Below are 21602 nucleotides of genomic sequence, written 5' to 3' on the forward strand. Positions count from 1 at the left end.
ATCCTGCCTTCTGTTTGGTGTGCGGGGGTGGCCCCCGTAGTCGTAGTATTGGCTTGAATGAGCTGTAGCTGGTGAACGATCCCGGCTGTATCCATAGGGTGAAACGGGACGGTACCGACGGCCTTCGGTATCAGGAGGAGGCATATCTCGGTACCGATGCATGTCGGTATCAAAATCTCGGTACCGATGTGTATCGGCATCGATCATCAGTTGTGATTCATGTCTTTGTCGGTACCGATGTCCATCGGTATCTCGAGACAATTGCTGGGTTTGGCAGTATCGAGGGGAGGTAGGACCCTCTTCTGCCAGTGTCGGATCTTGCGAGGAGCCTCTAATCTCTCCTTCTGAGATTGATGCCCTTACACTTGTCTCCTCAGTCGGTATTGTAATGATATTGAACGGAGGAGGAACTGGAGAAGCCAGTATTTGTTCCGTTCGTGGTGATGTCAAGGCCGGTGGTGAAGACGGAGTTGCCCGTCTCGGTATCGAGAAGGCTCTTGGTACCGAAAGTGTCGGTATCGGACTTGTCGATATTGGAGGCGTTTTTTGCAAGGACAGCCTCGGTATCGGGCTCCTCGGTGCCGTAGGACGCTTCGGTATCGAAGTCGTCGGTACCGGAGGGTTTAACTTAGCCGATTTTTTCTTTTTCTCCTTCGATTTAAGTTTGCTTTTCTTCCTTTGGGGTTCTTCGGACCCAACATGCTCTCTCGCTCTCTTAGAGATCTTTCTGGCCGCTTTTGATGAAGCGGAGAGAGAGGAGGAAGAGGGGGGAACCGATAAGGCATCACTCCGCGAAGGAGGAGGTTGGGGCATCGACTCCATAGTATTGGGAGATTTGGAGCGTCGAGACGTACTCGGATTCTCCACTGCCTCCAACGCCTTTTCCCAAAGTAACGCCCGAAGGCGATCTGATCGGTTTTTCCTGGTTTGCGTTGAGAATTTCAGGCAAAAACAGCAGGATTCGATGACATGCGTCTCCCCTAAACACAGCAAACACCAGGAATGTCCGTCCGTTTGAGAAATCTTCTGCCCGCAGGTGGAGCACTTTTTGAATAGGCCTTGCTGTGCCATAGGCACCAAGACTAAGGTAACGAACAACAAGTAAGGGATAGAAAACCTGAAGAATCAAGAAAAGGATGAAAAATAGAATATTTTCAGCTGAGGTAAACGATACCAAACAGAGAAGTCTCCAAAAATGCTGTTGACCCTACAGGCGGTTGAAGAGAACTGAGGGGATTAGGCGGGAAGCCCTGAGCATGCTCAGTGGATGGTGGGGGAGGGGTTCCCGCCTAAAAGATTTTCAGCTATAGAAGTTTCCGAAGCTGGCCCTGCGCAGGCGCAGAGCCCATATGTGTGACGCACAGAGATCACGAAGAATGAAAGAATTCGCCATACAGCTTCATTGCTGCTTATGTATCTTCCAGCCTTACCAGCATGTGTTGCTTTTACGTCCAACAGATGGTGCTGTTTTTCAAAAAAAGAATGTTTTTACCTGTCACAGGTGTGGTGAGGAGGTTAGTGGGTTTTGGCCCCTCTGCTAGGCCGGAATCTCCTGGCAGTTACCTTTCTTCAGAACTTGGAACTTCCATAGAAGGCCGCAGTTCCGAGAAACATCGCTAGATTGCGCCAAATAGGAGAGAACATGGAAACAGGAGAGAAGGCAGAGGCAGTGGATTGGCCTACTGGTTGGTGATGAAACAATGACTTCTCTCCTATTTGCATAAGTGGCTTGGAGGAGGTCTCTGGGCTTTTATATACCCCATTTCTTCGATTCTAAGTCACACTTTTGTCCCCATCTATAATATGGTTACATAAAAACACGCGCGTATTCAAATGCAACATTGTGTCAAAATTTCAAAGCAATCGGTGAAGAACTTTCGGAGATTTTAGATTAGGAACAAACGAACATTTTTATTTATATAGATTGTGCTGATTATGGTTTATACCAATTTTGTTTTTTTCTGTTACATTAATTACAGATTTCTATATTTGCGTCAGTTGTTTCAAGACTGCTTTTTGTAGTGGGAAGTGTTGCATAAATTTAATGAATGAATAAATAAAGCTTCCTATTCCCACTGACCTAGAGCCCCTTCTCTCCCAACATCACCCGGCTGAGCTAGTCCTGCCCCTGACTTCTATGCATTGAACATGGACATCAGAAGAAGAAGAAGAAGAAGAAGAAGAAGAAGAGCCCCTAGATTTGCCTTCAGACATCCATGTTCAACATTAGAGGATGCGGCTAGCCTGGTTGTATTATGTCAGGGGCGAAGCCAGTAGCCTGGCATTTCTCCTTGCTCTGTCTGTGGACGCACGTGAAGAGAATTTCAGAAAAATGTCTTAATCCAACATTTGCCCAAAGACATTTTTAATTAATGTTTCTGAAAAAGTTTGCAAAACACAGCCTCATAATAAAAATGTTCACTGCTCAAAATACTCAGGCTCGATGAGCAATGTTCCCTTTCTTTCTTAAAAGCTGAAACTGGCTTTTTTTTTTAAATCTGGCACTATAATTTACAGAAAGAAGGTCAGCAATATGGAAAACAAGTGCTGTGAGGAAAGGGTGAAGGGACTAGATCTGTTTAGTTGGGAGAAGACTGAGAAGGTTGTTTAGCTGTAACCATAGTTCTTCGTGTGGTCATCTGAGCATTCCCACATTACGGGTTCTGTGCCTGTGTGGAGCCTTGCTTCGGGAAACTTCCATGGCTGACTATCTTTTTGCGGGAGGCCTCCCCTACCGTCCTACTGTGCATGCTCCGTGGGTTCCCGACCCTGTCCTCAGTTCCTTCAGACCACAATTTGGCTTCAGGACCAAAAAATTATACAGACACCTCCCTCAGTACTGACCACATACTGTGGTGACACCGAAGAGGTGGGTGGATTGTGTGAATACTAGGCATGTGCTCCGCTCCGATTAGGAGTGGAGAAGCAGTAGCGAATTGGCCTGCTCCGCCTTACCCAGAGGCGGAGTAGAAGCGGACCGCGGACCCCTAGAAGCAAGGCGAAGAGAAGCGGCTATTTTTCAGAGCTCCTCTTTCAGGCGGACCGCTCCGGTCGCCATCTTGAAAACATTTCGCCCATAGGATTGCATTGCGGGAAATAATCGCGGATAACTGGGTTGTTTTTGAAGCTATCGTTCTGAAAATTCTTGTGCTCAGAAAGTCGTGGATGGGGGTCATTTTGAGACTACTCTCACCTCTCTGCGTTGTGTGGGTCGCGTGCTAGAATTTTTTAAAAATCGGGTAAACAAACGGACAGTGCGGGTCAAACGGCGGTTTTCGCCCATAGGATTGCATTGAGGAAAAGAATTGGGGATAACTGGGTTGATTTTTAAGCTATCGTTCTGAAAATTCTTGTGCACAGAGAGTCGTGGATGGGGGTCATTTTGAGACTACTCTCACCTCTCTGCGTGGTGCGGGTCGCGCGCTAGAATTTTTTAAAAAATCAGCGGGAAAAATACCTTTTTCAAAGGGCTGAGGGGCAGAGTCAGCTCACGGTCATGATCACATGATCCCAAAGTTAGAGGAGGGCATAGGCAAAACGGGTAACTTGGGATTCTGGGAAACTTCTCTTTCTTAATCTGAACGGACTTTTCCCAGTGTTTTTTAACACAGTAGCCCCACCAAATGCACAAACACAACCTGAAATCATATACTAAGCCAAGAATAAGAGATAGAAACACAGCACTGCTACCCACCCTAACTTTGGGGAACAACTGAAAAGATGTGGTGCAAGGGGATGAGCTCCCCTAGGGCATCTTATTGTGGACGTGCCCCCACTCTCTCCTGTACTGGAAGGCCATCAGAGCCTTCCAAAGAGAGTAACCCGGTGGAGCAATGCCTATCATGAGTCAAAGTGAGCGTTCTACTTCTCTCTTAGTGGTGGAGCGATGCCTATTATGAGTTGAAGTGAGCGTTTACTTCTCAGAGCTCTTGGTGAAGCAATGGCTTTCTTGAGCTGAACTGGCAGCTGCTTCCCTCTCCCCCGGGCACGTCCCCCTATTACTGGTAAAAGACAGATATAGCCTTTTTTTTAAAGTTCTTCTTGTTGTTTATTCAGCAACACTGCTGCTTTTAATTCCACCCCTCCTTCGTTTATTTATTTATTTATTTATTCCATTTTATATGCATTACTGGCTTATCCTTGGCTCACTTCCTTATGCCCCCAGAAATGTCTGCTGCCTGCCTGCCTGCCTTCCCTCTCTCCTCCCCTGCCCGCCTTGCAGGGATGTTGTGTGTGTCTGGCTTTGACTCAGGGGAGAAGTCCTTCCTGTGCTCAAGTTCCAAATCCATTTTTCAAGTGTGGAAGAAGATTCATATAGGTTGATCTCTACTCCCCAATTCATGGCATGTTGGGATTTCCTTTGAAATGGCCCCATTGAGAGGTCTGCAGGTTTAAGCCCTGCCAAAAAACAGGGGATGATGGGACTGCCTTGAGTCTCGGCGTGCGTATGTATACCTGGATAAGCTTTCATGGTGGCGAGTTTGAGGTTTCTAACGTGCAAATTGACGGAGCTATGGAAAGGGGTGTGAATGGGGTGCCCGATTTTCAAAAATTCCCCAAAATCGGGATGATGGGATTGCCTTGAAACTTGGCGTCCGTGTGGACACGTGGATAAGCTATCATGGTGCCAAGTTTGAGGTTTCTAACGTGCAAATTGACGGAGCTATGGAAAGGGGTGTGAATGGGGTGCCCAATTTTCATAAATTCCCCAAAAATCAGGGGAAGATGGGATTGCCTTGAAACTTGGCGTGCGTGTGTATACCCCCATTAGGTGTCATGGTGCCAAACGTGAGGTTTCTAACTTGAACAGAAAAAAAGTTGTATAATTTTTTAGCTTTCAATGCAACCCTATGGGGAGAAAAAACAGAGCTCCGATCCAGATCCGGAGCTCTGAGCGGAGCGGAAGTGGGCGGAGCGGGGGCGGGGCAAAGTGGCCCGTTCCGAAAATCGTGGATCTGCAAGTGAAGCGGAGCGGGGGGTCCGTGCACACCCCTAGTGAATACACAGAAGAGGTGGGTGGATTGTGTGAATGCACAGATGACCACTTGAAGAACTACAGTTACAGGTAAACAACCTGCATTTCTTCTTCATGGTCTGTGTGCATCGCATCACACATGGGCGAGTAAACAAGCTGACTTACCAAAGGGGGGAAGGTTTGCCAAACACATGTCCTATTGAATTAGTGATGACAGCACAGCCTGACCGAAGGCACAATCGTTCCTGGCTCTGACATCTAACCGATAGTGGTTGATGAATGTGGATGGTTTCAACCACGTAGCAGCCTTGCAGAGGTCTGGGATGGAGATACCGTTGACGAATGTGGTTGATGTTGCCATCCCTCAGGTGGGTCCCAACGGCTGCAGTCCAGCAAGCTCAGATGCCAACATAATGGTTTCAACCATCCATGACAAAAGCCTCTGAGGCGAAACCACGAGACCTTTATTTGGACCTCCATGGCAGACAAAAAGACATGGGGATTTCCTGATAGTTTCAGACCCAGACTTACAAAAAGCTAAAGCTCTTCTAATGCCCATCAAGTGCAGTGTTGGGAGGAAAGCGGTATTAGGATGCAAAACAACTTTATCCTTGTGGAAAGCAAGGTATGGAGGATCTATTCTTAATGCACACCATTCTGAAGAATGTCGAACTGTGGTGATTGCAACCAAAAAGGCAACTCTAAATGTAACAAGGTCGACAGATGCAAGCGGTTCAGAGGGTTTAGTTGTTAGAGCCTTGAGAACAACAGACAGGCTCCATTGAGAGACAACAAAATAGAATGGAGGCACCAAGTTCTTCACCCCTCTCAGAAACTTTGACCAGAGGATGGGTGACTACAGAATAATCTTGAACTAGACTGTGTAACTGAGGTGGCTGCCAAGTAAACTCAAAGGGAAGAATACTGAAGGCTGGAATTAAACTAAGAACCAGAAAAAGAAGAACTCTCTTAATTGAACCATGGACGGGGTCAAGTCAAGTGTGCAAAAATGGTAAAGCTTTTGCTTTGATACAATTTTTTAGTAGACAGTTCCCTGGCAGTTTGTAGCACCTGCAAGATCCCGTCTGGTTGCTCTGCTCCATCTCCAACCCCATATCCTCCATGCCGTCAATTTGAGGGTGTGCAGCTCCAGGTGCTGGATTCAACCCCAGTCTCTGGAAATCTTGTCCGGTATCGAGGGGAGGTGAATGATTTCCCCTTTCATCAGATTGTGAAGAGGGTGAATAAGGCCTGCCTCATCCACCACGGTGTTCTGAGGATGGTATTTGAACGGTTGGACCTGAGCTTGGCAATCACTTGAGCCAGTACTGGAAAAGGAGAAAACAGATAGCACAATTCTCCTGTCCATGGTAGAAGGAAAACATCCCTGAGGGATGATCTGCTGTGTCCTGCTCATGAGCAAAACTTCGGGCAAAAAGTGTTGATGGGAGAAGTGAACAGATCTATTGTTGGCTTGCCCCACTGGCTGAAGAGATGAAGTACTCTTGGAGACATCTCCCACTCATGGGATATCAGATAAGCATGACTGAGAATGTCTGCCAGAAGGTTTTCTTTCCCTGTAATGCATAGCAATGTCATTGGTATCACCCAATTGAAAATCTCCAGTGTAAGACTGATGAAGCATGATGAATACGTCCCGTCTTGTTTTTTTCAAGCGCCAAACAACTCTGGTGTTTTCTGCTAGTACCTGAACATAATGCTGGCAAAGGTTTGTCTTGAAAGCAAGAAGAGCTTTCTTTACTATGAGAAGTTCAAGAATGTTGATATGAAAATGACTTTTCCTCCTTGAGCAGAAACTCTGAACCCTTAAGTGTCCACAGTGTACCCCCATCCTATTGTTGAAGCATTGGGATAGCTTGACCACGGTGGTACAGGCATTGGTAACCTCAAGATTGGATTACTGCAATGCGCTCTATGTGGGGCTGCCCTTGAAGCTGCTCCGGAAGCTGGAGCTAGTGCAGAATGCTGCAGCTCGGCTGTTGTCTGGAGCTGCCCCTTTCCAGCATGTAACTCCTCTGCTGAGGGAACTGCACTGGCTGCCTATTTGCTACCGAGCCAGGTTTAAGGTTCTTGTACTTGTGTACAAAGCCCTAAACAACTTGGGACCAGGATACCTGAGAGAGCGCCTTCTCCCTTACCAACCTGCCCGGTCACTGAGATCATCCGAGGGCCTGTTCCTGGTGGTTCCACATAGATCCATCCTCCAATGGGAGTCCAACAGGGGAAGAGCCTTCAGCGTGGTGGCGCCCCTCCTGTGGAACTCCCTGCCTCTGGAGGTCAGGCAGGCGCCAACCTTGTACTCCTTTCGGCGCCTCCTGAAAACATCTTTATTCCAAGAAGCCTTTCTCTAACATGCAGCCTTGGATTACTGTTATTGCTTCTTTAAATTTTGTTTTAACTGTTTTTATTCAGTTTTTATTTTCATTTTACCTTGTATACCGCTCCGAAATTTTTCAATGGGGAGCGGCATATAAATATTCTAAATAAATAATAAATATTAATAAAGAAATATCTTTGAGAGGATTTGTTGAAGAAATGGCATCCCCTTGAGGAGTATCAAGCACATTGGTTGGTATCAACAGGCAAACATGATGAGCATTCATACTGGCCATCATAGGAATGTAGGAACAAACCCTCACTGTCAAATGGCAGATCCTCAATTTTTGAATGTGCCTCTGGAGTCAAACCTGTCGATCCGAACCAGACATGTTGTCTCAGGGCTATCGCTCCCACTATGGATTTCGCATCACAATCAGTTTTATGATGAGTTATGTTAATTTGCTGACGTGAAAGTTTTACAGTCTCATCCTGGAACATCCTTGCCAGCTATCTTTGATCCTTTGGGCGATAGTCACACAGAGAGCCCATCTTCTCCCAGAGGAAGAACTGGTAACAGGATATAGTGGCCTGATAGTTTGCTACTTTCAACCCCAATGCTGCTGATGAATACAATCTCCTACCCAGTAAGTCAAGTCTACGTCCTTCTTTGTCGACTGGAGAGGCATGCACCTTTTGAGAACGACCCTGGGACAATTCTACGATGATAGAATTAGGTTTTGGGTGTGAAAACAGGAAGGCTGCATCCTTCTCCTGTACCCATAGATTCCACTCATTTAGAAGTAGGAGCCATGAACGACGGGGCCCTCCAGGACTGCTGAACTGTCTGTAGCAAAGTTGGAAGGAATGAAATAGCTACTGGTGTAGCAACTTCCACATAGACTGCTGAAATACTGGATCCAGGATGTGAACTGCTCAATGCCCAAGGATTGGGCCATCCTGTTATACGATCCGCAAAACTGCCCATATCTTTAGAGGACGAAGCTCTCTCCTTTGATCCCATGATGTCATCTGGGGAAGAAATTGAGGGCTATACCAAGGAGTAAGATGAAGAATCTGATTGGAAGTCATCTGCAGAATGTGAAGTATCAGGACTTTGCACAGGTGATACCCCACATGATCTGAAAGAGATGGAGGTGGAAGCAAGGGTCTCTCTGCTGGAGTCGCAGGTAATGGAGCCGGTGGTTTTGAAGTTGTGGGTCTTTGGCTCTCTGGAGAGAGCCAGACCATCTCAGCACTGGAGGTGGAGGCACTAAGAAATCATCAGATGGAGTTCTAGAAGCCGCAACTGATGGACAAGGTCTATATCACGGTGACATAGCCTCAAAGTAATGGTTGCAATCATAATAGAATCCTTGGTCTCTACAGTAACACCAATCATAGAAACCATATGAGTGCAAGGAGTGAGGGTACCAGTCCTATCCCTGTCCTTGAGAGGAGATCAAGATCTCTCTCTGCTATAGAGACATCTTCTCTGTTGACAGAGATGACCAAGTCTGGTGATCGATCTTGGCATTGATGTCTTTCTGATGATATAGGGGATGTCACATGCCTTGGGGAGCAGGTCCGTTGATCCCAAGGCACCAAAACAACAGAGTTTGGAGAACGGCTACGGTGTTGAAGCCTATCTGTTGCTATCGACTGTTCGTGAGGCAGTATAGAAAGCGGTTCTCAATCACGAGAAACTGCTAGTGGGAGAGAGAGGTCACATATCTCACCCTCAGTTGTAGTAGAAATTTGTTCAATTACTTGAACATTTAGCTGCTCTCCCCTGAATTGGGGAATCCAACAAGGGTGGTGGTGCGGCAAAAGAATTCTCTCTCTCTTTTTAAGTGAATAAGAACAATAAGAAGAAACAAGATAGCCAATTCCAGTCTTTTAACGACAAAAACAAAGAGGAAGTTGTGAGGTGACTCGCAAGGCAGTTGAAGGAGAACTGAGGAAATGGGAGAGAATGTGCTGGGCATGCTCAGTGAGACGTTGGGGAAGGGTTCCTGCCAAAAGTGCTTCTCAGCTGTGGAAGTTTCCCAAAGCAGGCTCAAGGCCAATATGTATGACACACAGAGACCACAAAGAAGGATACCCATTTTCTTGGCTGTCAAACACACCTTTTGGATGGTGTCCATGGCATCATCTATGGCAGAACTGAACAGACCCTCTCCATCAAAGACTTTACAATGTGAGACTCTCTCAAAGTGAATGACTGTTGGTCAAAGGGAGTTTGCTCCCGCAACGAGAGCACTTTTTGAATAAAACTCTAAGTGCCCATAGAGCACAAAGGAAGAGCTGCCCAAGTAACCCACAACTGGGTTGATCTAATGTGTGTAATTTACAGGAAAGATGTTTTTGGTTGCACGTTAAGAGGAACATCTTGACATCTTTATGTTATTTTGTTTTATTTTTACAGCTTATATCCTGCCTATGCCCAGAGAGTGAACTCAAGGCGGCAAGCAGACAAATGAGCATTCCACATGGTGGGTGCAACCACAGAGAAGGCTCTAGACTTTGAAACTGCCTGCCTAGCTTCATGAGGTCAGAAGACCAGAACCAGTGTCTGGAGCATGTGGGGAGAAACATATGAAAGAAGATAGTCCTTTAGGTACCCAGGTCCCAAGCCATTTAAAGCTTTAAAGGTTAACACCATTATCTTGAATTGAACCTGGAAACAATCTTGAAGCCAGGTGTAACATGGTCAACGCAGTTAGCTCCACCAGCAAACAAAATACTGCACTTTCTAGATGCTTGTCGTATTCATGCCTCTTCCCTCTGGCATTCAAACGTGCTGGAAAGCTGACACGAGACACTCACATCAGTGAGACTTCTTTTACTGAGGAAATCACATGGTAGACAAGTGTAATGGTTACAGAGTCTCCAAAACACACTTAAAGCTGAATGATGGTTAGAAAGCTTTAGGCTCTTTTTCTGAAACAATCCTTAAGGCAAACACTTGGAGAGGGTGTGTGTGTGAATAGGGTACGCCAATTTCAGCTTTGAGCTTCTCCAGATGCCGCATACACTGGCACCTCAAAGGAACATGGCCAATCTCCTAAAACAAAAGTCCCAGGAAAGGTTGCTCTGAGCCACCAGAGCCAGGCAGAGAGATCCGTCACGCACTTGTCAGTCTCAGCCTACCACTACTGAGCTGAACCCGCTACCATGACTTCAGGAAAGGTTAAACCTCAGGCCCAGGAGTCCCATGCTAAGGACTGGGAACTCCCTGCCAACTGAGTCTGGGCACAAACACAGAATCCACAGCATATGCAAGTCCAAGTCTATGAAAAGCCTCGCTACTTTTTACGGCACAGTTCTTAGAAATCCGAAGTCCAAATAGTGCAGAGTGCTTTCAAAGTCCCAAGTGGAGATGGAATCTAAAGCAGGAGGGAGGTCAGGCATTGCGTCGAGAGATGAAACCTAGCAAAGCTTTTTCAGCTTTGCACCAGCCTTTAAGGCCTCTTCAAAGCCACTTGACAGACAGATCCTCTGACCTGTAAATCATGCCCACGTGCCAAGAGGGCGGGATGTTACAACCCACTTCAAAGAGCGCCCCCGCCTTTTCCAAAACACTCTGAAGTTCCCAGAGAACCAGCCGCTTCAAGGCCGAGACGAAGGAGTGAACCAGCTACTCCCATGGGAACTTCTTACAGAGATAAGCTTGCAAAGAACATCTGACATAATCCGACATAAATCTAACCACTGGGTACAAGGCCGGCCTTGTACCTACACTTGACAATGCTCTTCAAAGGCAGCCCCACGTTACAGTAGTCTAATCTGGTGGTAATGTGATCATGAATGACTGGCAAGGTTGTCATTTGTCAGAAATGGCTGTAGCTAGTAAGCCGGCCAGAAAAAGATATTCTTTTCAGCCAACACCAGTTAGCAACCACTTTGCATGCCTAACAAGCATAACAAATCAAGGAGCACCTCAAGCTACGAATCTGATCTTTTGGAGGGAGTGCAACTCCATTGAGCCAACCCCACTGAAGACAGGTTGCACAGCTAATCCTGAGTCGGGTAAACCACCTATCAATAGTACTTTTGTCTTGTCAGGATTAAGTTTCACCTTGTTTTGCCTCATCCTCTCCCTCACAGCTGTTCAATACTTTTACTGTCTCCCTAGGATGTGATGAAAATGAGAGTCAGAGCTCATTATCATTGATGACTCCATAGCCCAAATCCCCAAGGATATAAAACTAAGCAGTTTTATATAGAACAGCATGGAGGACAAGATGGAAACCTGTGCAACCCCATAGGCCATTGGTCAAGAGGAGGAGCAGTGGTCCCCTAACCCCACTTTCTGTGGCCTATCTGTCAGGAGCAAACAGAACCAGTTCAGTACAGTACCACCAATCCTCAACTTCTTGCGATGCCCCAGAAAGATATCATGGTCAATGGAAGTGAATGCCCCTGAGAGCTACAGGAGAATCAACAAGGCTACACTCACCCTATCTCCTGGTGCAATTTATCAACTAGGACAACTGAAACCAGTTTCCAGTTCAAAACCAGGTCAAAAAACACTTTGGAAAGGATCTACATAAATCAGTTTAATCCAGAGATCCCTGGAGCTATGATGCTGCCACATTTCATCCAGAAAAGGGATATTTGAAACTCAGTGATAATTATTCAGGTCTAAAAAATGCAAAGATGTCCCCCCCACCCCCACACACAACAAAGTTCATACCACTGCCTCTTTCAATACCTAGGTACATGCCCTTCCATAAAGGAAGCATTCATTACTTCATTACTCAAGTGTGCAAGCCTGGCTGTACTGATTTCACAAGCCAAGATGAACAAAGATGATTAGTTGCAGTCCTGTAAGGAAGTTCACAGGGCCAAAAAGGTTTAAAAGTACCCAATAAAATGAACAAGCAGAATTCCAAGACTCTTTCACAACTGCAATTGATAAAGTGAAGTCTAAGTCCAAGCAGATCTGTGTGATTTTATCTCAAAAATGCTTTGCAAGTGAGTCCCAGCCGTTCAACATTGGAATCAACTTGTTAGAGGGGTGGTGACATCTCCCTTACTAGAGATCTTCAAGCAAAAACTGGACAGTCATCTGTTGGGTTTGTTCTAGCTCTAGATTTCATGCTTTGAGCAGAGTGTTGCATCAGATGGCCGAGAATGCCCACTCCATATCTATGGTTCTGATTTCAATGGAGATTTGGAAATAGTCTGATCTATCCCATTAAAATCTTGGTGATCCATTTTAGCTGGATGGCAGTCAGTACATTTTGTTTTGGTTAATATAAATACCATATATGTGGTTTCTCAGTTACTTACAGAGAAATATCTAACACCAAGTGGATCCTGAAGAAGCCTTTCAAATGCAACAGCCCAACTTGCAACTCTTCTTTCTCGATGTCGTCGGCAGCTTTGGACACTTGGTAGACTGGCATTGCTGCTGAGGCTATTATCACTGACACAATCTTTCAAATCAGTGTGATTTAGCTCTGTTATGGAAGAAAACCAATTAATTCAGCTATAGAATTGCAGAAAAATAAACGTTTTTGAAGTGTTTAATTACTTCTTAATTTTTTTTACAGAAAAACGATGCAGAAAAAAATGCTGCTTATCAAACTGTATGCGATTATAATGTGAATTTCAATACACAATAAAATTTGCCCATTGATTTGGAACATTGCTGGTTGTATACCTTCTTTTCTTTGAACAGCAACTGTGAATTTATCCATTTCAACAGTATCTAAACATTTCAAAAACCATTCTTGAGTCAATGGAATCTGACAATGCTTTTAGTGTCAGGTTTATACAATTTTAGCAGATACCAATCGATTAATAATCAATATAGATATTAACCTGGATTGTATTAAATAGTACTTATAATGGGTCTAGGCACGACTTACGTCCTAACATTTGTTAAATTATGTCTACTATTTGTGTCCAAAGAGTCTGAGCAGATTGACATTCTCACCATATGTTACAAGTTGGCCCTTCCAGCTTTACATTTCTAACATTTAAACTGTGTGACCAAAAACATCCGATGAAGTAATGCAGGAGTTAAATACAATCAGAATAGCAATTTATATTGTATTTTCTGGATCAAAAGACTTAACAGGACTGACTATTAGTAGCATATAATTTAGACTAATTTTGTTTTGATATTATATCATCCTATAAACCGCCCAGAGAGTTGTAAACCGCCCAGAGAGCTTCGGCTGTGGGGCGGTATATAAATGTAATTAAATAAATAAATAAATAAATAAGTCCTAAAACTCCAGGCACTTCCCAGCCTGTTAGTTCTTTTCTCAGGCCATAGCTAGACCTAAGGTTTATCCCTGGATCGTCCAGGGGTCAAACCTGTTCATCTAGGTGACACACAGGGGATCCAGTGCTCAGGCAGGGGCGAACCCTGGATGATCCCAGGATAAACCTTAGGTCTAGCTGTGGCCCACGTATCCTTTGCCTTTATTAAAAAATTTAAGATAAATTCTTTGCTATCAGTCTTTTAGATTTCCCACGCAGGTTTAATTATTTCTTAATAATTAAAAGGGTCTCAATTTATCATGCAGGAGCTGCTTTGTTTGTAAATATTGAAATGGGGTGGGGGTAGAATTCCATCCCCTGCTTCGATACCAATTTCTTCTCCATTCAGTATTTGACCATTGACATCATAGGATAGAAACTATAATTTCTATATTAAAAATTATTAGCAATTAGCAACAGCTGAACTAGAGAATGCAGAGAAGAATCTTGCAAATCCGAACTGGGGTCTACAAACTCTTCTGATACCTGCAGCTTTAAGGACACCCCCACCCCATTAAATAATGCAGACTTACTCCATCTTTCCCTGAGAAACAAGGAAGACAATACTTGTCATTTACTGTAGACATCCCATTGGGAAACTATGAATTTACAAGTATTTTTGATTGTAAAACAGGAGTCTCATTTAGACTCACTATACTCGTGTTGCCTTGCCTCTGTGAGGGAAACATGAACATTCCTTTACATTTATTCAACAAATTATTTTCAGTTTTATCCATGCCAAAAAAGAAGTATGAATTGCATTCACCAACACTCTTTACAATTCAGTATGATGCATAATTTCATAACTTTTGAAATATTCCATCCCTAAAATATGCCACCCTTGGAGCGTAGCCAGTGCTGCTTCCAACATTGTTTCGCGGTGTGTGTGTGTGTGTTGAGCAACATACTCTTAAGAGGGCTTTTTCTCCCTAATTGTACCCATCTCCTCTTATTTGCCACAGTCCATTCCCTTGCATCTCAGTCTATATCTAATCTGTACCAACTTCTAGAGCGAGAGGGCACGGTGTGCAGGCTAATGCTCCTTTTCACTTCAACACTTGGAGGGGGCAGATAAACTGACATGAAGAGCAAAGCGGAGGAGCAGGAGGCGCCAGTGGGCCTCCTAGTGGAACATGGGACTTGGCAAATACCTGGTGATGCCAAGCCTGATGGTGGCCCTGTGCATGACATTCAGTAAGTATTATTACACAAACATGGTGTTTGTTTGTTTTTGTTAGCAAAGTTCTGGGAAAGAACCCAGGTCATGTAGGAATCAAAGCCTCTCCACAGACGAACAGAGTTGCCAGTGCTTGCTTCAGAATAGATATTTCACTTACTCTCGATCAAATTTTCAATACATGCAAATTACTCTCGAGCAGGGCTATCTTTATCATTAAGCAAACTGAGGCAAACTCAACTCACAGAAGGGTGGGTAACTGTGACCAGCTCCCTGCCTTCCTTCCCTCACCATTTCTGCTTGCCTCAGTGTGATGCCATTTTCTTCCTTTCTTTTGTGCTTGCAACCTACCACAAGGCAAACTGAGGCCCAAACCTCAGCAGGTGGATTGGGGGGAAGCAGAGAAGTGAACACAATCCCTCTACTTATGGCAGCCACTTCAATTCAAGAGAAAAAAAGCCACCTGCTTTGCTGGCCTGGGCGACCATTGCTGAATTTCCCCATGCAGAGGTAGAGGAGGAAGGGATGGTGGAGGAGGGGGAGGTGAGGTAAGGAAAAGCTGCCAAATCTCCCCAGCCTAAGGGACAGTCTTTGATCAGAGCCCAGGTGGCAGATTTGGCTGAGGAAGAGGCATGCCCAAGGCTGTCTCCCAGATAACGCTAGCAGCTGGAAGGAACAAGTCAGGAGGAGTTCTCAGCACCAGGCTTTTTCCCATAGGGCTGGATTGACAAGTAAAGAACTCTAGTTGCCTTACTCTCACATAAAAGCTGGCACACAGAGACAAAAGACATTTGTGGGCATAAAGTTGCTAATCCGAGATGTTCCTTTGCTGGAACACTCTTAAACCTTGAAACACAGCATGCCTTAAATCCTGTGCCTTGGGAGCCGCTTTGGATTATACCACTGGACTTTAAGGCCCTGTTTTGGTATCTTGTTTGGATTATCTGAATTTATTGGAACTTGGGCTCACAAAGGATCTGTAGACTCTGATGAAGTGCTTGCATTTGTGCCCTACTCTAATAAAGGAGTTCACTGTTCCTTTAACACGTATTTAGTTGCTGATGTTGCAAGGGAGCCAGGTCTGACACTTGGGAGGAAAAAATGATGAATATAAACATCATCATCATCATCAATAACTTACTAATGTTCTGTTATTTGTTCTACAAGCCTTTGCATTATACAAAAGCTGAGTGTAGCCATACATGTACTCTGGATTTTAGGAAAGCCGATTTTAATAAAATCTGAACTATGATAAGTAAGGTACCATGGTAAGGGGCCCTAATGAGAAAAGGAGTACAAGATGGGTGGGAGTTTTTAAAGAAGGAAATTTTAAAGGCACAGTTACTAACAATTCCAACAAGGAGAAAAGGTAGAAGACCTCCTATAGGAGGCAAAGACAAATATTGGTTTCAGAAGAAACCAATATGGCTCCACAAAAAGCTTAGAGATGACCTGAAAACAAAAGGAGAACACATACAAGAAGTGGAAGGAAGGATCTTGGAATTGTTGTAGACCTCAAGCTGAATATGAGCCAACAGTGTGATGTGGCTAGAAAAAAAGCAAATGTTATTTTGGGCTGCATTAATAGTATAGCTTCCCCTCTATTTGGCACTGATTAGGCCTCATCTTGAGTATTGTGTCCAGTTCTGGGCTCCACACTTCAAGAAGGTGACAGATGGACTACCATCTGTCAGGGATGCTTTAGGGTGGATTCTTGCATTGAGCAGGGGGTTGGACTCAATGGCCTTGTAGGCCCCTTCCAACTCTGCTATTCTATGATTCTATAAGGATGCAGACAAGCTGGAGCGTGTTCAGAGGAGGGCAATGCAGATGATCAGGGATCTGGAAAAAAGCCCTTTGAGGATAGACTGAAAGTACTGGGCATGTTTATGTGATGTTCAGCTGCCTATTATCCATTAAATGTAAATATTTGTCAAGTTATTGGTTAAATTAGCTATAGCTGAGGTGTTCGGGTGGGAACCCTTCCCCCACCTTCCCAGGGTGCATGTCCCTAGCAGGTTCCCGCTTATTCTCTCAGCTCATGGAGACCAATATTGCAGCCTTGTAACCGAGAGAAATTAGGAAGAACACCTTCGGTACACAACATCAAACTCAAGTATGACACCAAAGAGGGATGGTGGGTAAGTTGCATGAATGCATAGATTATCACTTGAAGAATTAAAGCTACAGATGAAACCTATATTTCTTCTTCATGGTCTCTATGCATCACACATACGAGAGAGTAGCAAGCTGTCTGGTAATGGAGGTGGGTCGGTGTCCTACCATAATACAGATGAGAGAACATCACGACCAAAAGGTACAGTCAGCTTGAGCCCTAACATCCAGTTTGTAATGTATAATAACGGTAGATAGTGTTGACCAGGTAGCAAGTTCTCTATGCAGTGGAGTCAGCAAACAGTCAAGCCTACAGATGGTTAGCTGATGGGGTTCAGGCAACAACAGAGGTGGTTTAAGTCAAGGCAGAAGTCAGAGCACAGTCAGGCAAGAGGATCAGGCAACAAAAGGAATAGTCACAACAACAGGTAAGAGGTCAAACACAGTAAATCAGTCAGGTACGTTACAGTCCAGAAGCAGGGTCATTACACAGTCTAAAAAGTCAGGAAACAGAGCATCAATCACAGCCATGATTCAGAAGACAGAATACAAGGCAAAGGCAGGATGGACCAAGTTGTTCCAATGCTGGCTGGATTGTCTGTGAAGGCTTTTAAGCCCAAAGCCTGCTGGACCCTACCCAGATCTCAGCTGCAGCAATCACACCTCCCTGTCCAAAGCCTTAATCCTGAGGAGTCACTTTCTCCTGAGGCAAGCACTCCTTTGCATAGAGCCCTACTAGCCTGTCTCTTGAGGTGATGATGTTCCTGGGGGTCAGGGAGTTACTCATCCTCTGCATCAGAGGCAGAATCCCTTTCACCTGACAACAATGGTCATGCATCTCCCCCAAGGGGTCAGGCTCTTGTGGGTCTGGTGGCTGACCCTGGTTGGGGGTGCACTGGGTTTCTAGGGCCTTTAGCTCTTCCTCTGAGAAGGACTTCTCCAGTGGGGGCATGACAGGGATGGCACACACACACACACACACCACTTTGAAGGTGGCCGATGTCACTACCGCATGAGTAGAGTGAGCTCAGAGTGGGACAGAAAGCTTGACAGTCTTAGCAACCCAAGAAGCACCATGTCAAGAGAGGCTGGCCTTTGCGCTTGCCACCGTAGCAGACAAAGAGGTGGGGAGACAGTCAAAGCTGTTTAGTCTTTGACTTCTAAAAGGCTGGGGCGGCGCGCAACAAACATCGAGCGTATGCAGGGTCGACTCCAGAGGTGTAGCTGGAAATGAGAAGAAAGCAGGCAAAACAATGTTCTGATTTAGATGAAACTTAAGACACAACTTTAGGTAAAGATGCAAGATCACGTCTGAGCACCACCTTAGCCTGGTGACTGGTGAGACCAGGCTGGTTTACTCTGAGCGCACAGAGTAGAAATATCTAGTTCCCTTTTGTTCCACATATCTTTGTGAACAAACATTTTCGACATTTTGTTACATGAAGAACAAGCATAGAATTCGGCTCAATGTTGATCCAGATTTGAGATTAAAAGTAGGAAATATTGAACCGGATGTGGAAGGGATTGTTCGGGACAAAAAGAGGCATGATTTCTCCCATCAGATTTAGGTTTAGTAGCTGCTAGACTGGTCTGTTTTTTAGTATACCTAAAATTCTTTGCTTATTAGGGGCTACCCCTTATTTTTTCCAAAAATTGCTTCGCACAGGTAACTACCATAGAGATAACAAAATTTTCAAAAGTAGGGGGTCCATGGCTTGGCATTTCAAAAACAAGGGGACTGCAGTACTTAGCTAATTGGGAACCACTGTGATAGGAGATTAAAGAAATGGGAGTTCTGTTCTTCCACACTTCCATTCAGCCCGCCCTTCTCCATCCTTGGAATATGAGTAATTTGCAAGTCACAGAGAGGGAGGCTTGGATGGAGATATAGGAGGCAAAGACAAATCAACACCATAGCTGGGTTGCTTACCCATTTTTGATGGGTCTGTATTTCCCTTAAAGGAGCATGTTTGTAGCTTTGGGTGTTCCTTGATTCATCTTTGTCCCTGGAGGCTCAAGTAGCCTTGGTGGCTAAGAGCACTTTTTACCAGCTTCAGCAGGTGCACCAGCTACAGCCATTCCTTGGCCAAGAAGCTTGGCCATGGTGACTCATACAATAGTAACCTCTAGACTGGATAAATTGCAATGTGCTCTAAGTGGGACTCATAGAATCATAGAGTTGGAAGGGGCCTAAAAGGCCATCGAGTCCAACACCCTGCTCAACGCAGGAATCCATACCTAAAAGCATACCTAACAGATGGTTGTCCAGCTGCCTCTTGAAGGCCTCTAGTGTGGGAGAGCCCACAACCTTCCTAAGTAACTGGTTCCATTGTCATACTGCTCTAACAGTCAGGAAGTTTTTCCTGATGTCCAGCTGGAATCTGACTTCCTGGAACTTGAGCCTGTTATTCCATGTCCTGCACTGTGGGATGACCGAGAAGAGATCTTGGCCCTCCTTTGTGTGACACATTTTTAAGTATTTGAAGAGTGCTATCATGTCTCCTCTCAATCTTCTCTTCTCCGGGCTAAACATGCCCAATGAAACATGCCCTTGTTCAGTTCAAAAGCTGCAGTTAATGCAAAATGAAGTATCCAAGGTGCTTGGTGGAACATCCTATGGTGCGCATATTACAGCAATGCTGAAAGCATTTGACTGGCTGCCTATTTGCTACCAAGCAGAGTTTAAGGTTCTGTTGCTAGTTTATGCCCTGAACAGCTCAGGGCCAGGCCTGAGAGAGCACTTATTTCCATATAGTTTCTCCGCTGTGGCACCCCGGTTGTGGAATGAGCTCCCCAGAGAGGTCCGCCTGGTGCCTACACTGTACTCTTTTCGTTGCCAACTGAAGACCTTTTTATTCTCTGTTTTTTAACACTTAATTTTAACTTAAATTTAAATTTTACTGTTCTAACTCTGTATTTTAATCTTATATCAATTTTGCTGCGTGGTTTTATCCTGGTTGTGCTTTTTATACTGTATTTTGTATTTGTGCTTTTAACCTGTTGGTTGTTTTATTATGGTTTTAATTTTTGTGAACCTCCCAGAGAGCTTCAGCTAGTGGGCGGTATAAAAATGTAATAAATAAATAAATAAATATAGACCAGACTGATCATTGATGTGGTCGTCAGAGGCCCTCCTAATTGTGCCACATTTACTGGAGGTACATTTTATGGCTACACAGGAGGCCTTCTCTGTGGTAGTCCCATATGGTTGGATGTCCTCCTTTATGAGATCCGATATGAATCGATCATGCAGATATTCTGCCAGTTAATAAAATCGTATTGATTCATGCAGACATTCTCAGACACTGATTTTTAATACTGGCCTATTGAATTATTGACTGTTGGAAATCTGCTGAATGTTTTATTGCACTGGTCTTATTTTGTAAACCACCTTGTTATGAGGAAAAGCAATCCATAAATACTTTTAATAATAAATAAATAAATAAAATTGCACTACCTGTAATGCACGCCTACACCAGTTTTTAAATCTCTTCACTGGCTGCCAATTAGTTTCCGGGCGAAGTACGAAGTGTTGGTTATTACCTTTAAAGCCCTACATGGTTTGGGTCCAGGCTACCTGCGGGATCGCTTTCTCCTGTACAATCCGCACCACACACTCAGGTCCTCTGGAAAAATCTGCTTCAGCTAGTTCAAACTAGATTAACAACTGTTACCCAGAGGACCTTCTCTTCTGCTGCTTCCAGACTGTGGAATGGCCTGCTGGAGGAAATTCGTCAACTTGATGGTCTTTTAGAATTTAAAAAAGCAATAAAGACTGATCTATTCCGGCAGGCCTATTCAGTGAAATTTTAGAATGTTTTAAAGATGTTTTAATCATGTATGGTATGTTTTTAATCAGTTTTTAATGTGTATTTTATATCATTTTTTTTTTACTGTTTGTTTTATACTTTGAATGGTTTAAGTTTTTGTGACTTGCTTAGAGAGCTTCGGCTGTTGGGTGGTATAAAAATGCTATAAATAATAATAATAATATACTTGCATATAGACGTGGAAGAAGAAAACCAGACTGAATTTATCTCAATTGGAACCCTACATGGGCTATGCGCATATAGTACAAGTAGTTCATGTCACATATTACTTATTTTAAGAATAAAACCAGCAATCTGCTAAATACATTCTATACATTTACACTGTATTTGCACTCTAGCAAAAGCTAATAAAAGTATATCTGAGAAATTGTAATCAATTTTATAACCATGAAGGCACAAATCCTCTCCGTCCTGTAACAGGAAGAAAGTTATTCATTCATAATTGTTCAAAATAGAAATGAAGAGTGGGGAATTTGTAACTGCATGGAAAATCAAATCTAATTGTATTTCCTATTTGCATTTTGGGCTTACATAAAAATACTATAGAAAACTGACCTGTTTTATAAAAAGTTAGCAATGTTTTTAATTCTAAGACTTGTTTTTGAAAGTTCTAGCTTAAAGGAGCATGTTGAAAATATTTAAGCAAAGAGTTGTTATAACTGCCTTTTCAAAACAAATATATCCTATATAATCTTTGTTTACACTGAAGAAGTCAGCACAATCCTACTATGAATGCCTGTATTTCGAAAAGATCATCATCATCACTAAAGATATTACCTGGATAGAGCTGGTAAGAGCCACTGTGGTGCCATTTAACCAAATACTTCAAACCATTCACTGAAAACCATCCTTCTGTATCCATACCTAACGCAGCTGCAACCTCCTAGAA

At 44.1% G+C, this 21602-nt stretch overlaps 1 protein-coding gene across 2 annotated transcripts in view; it reads right to left on the reverse strand.

The window, feature by feature from the left end:
* The window catches only part of RGS12 (regulator of G protein signaling 12), a 164201-nt gene that overhangs the window by 97483 nt on the left and 45116 nt on the right, over positions 1–21602 (reverse strand). For both annotated transcript variants that reach the window (XM_063135889.1, XM_063135890.1), the window contains exon 4: positions 12611–12780. In XM_063135889.1, the coding sequence (XP_062991959.1) occupies positions 12611–12780 (170 nt within the window). The remainder of the gene's footprint in view (positions 1–12610; positions 12781–21602) is intronic.

This window comes from Elgaria multicarinata, chromosome 10 (assembly GCF_023053635.1).
Source record: "Elgaria multicarinata webbii isolate HBS135686 ecotype San Diego chromosome 10, rElgMul1.1.pri, whole genome shotgun sequence".
In the NCBI taxonomy this organism is placed as follows: Eukaryota; Metazoa; Chordata; class Lepidosauria; order Squamata; family Anguidae; genus Elgaria; species Elgaria multicarinata.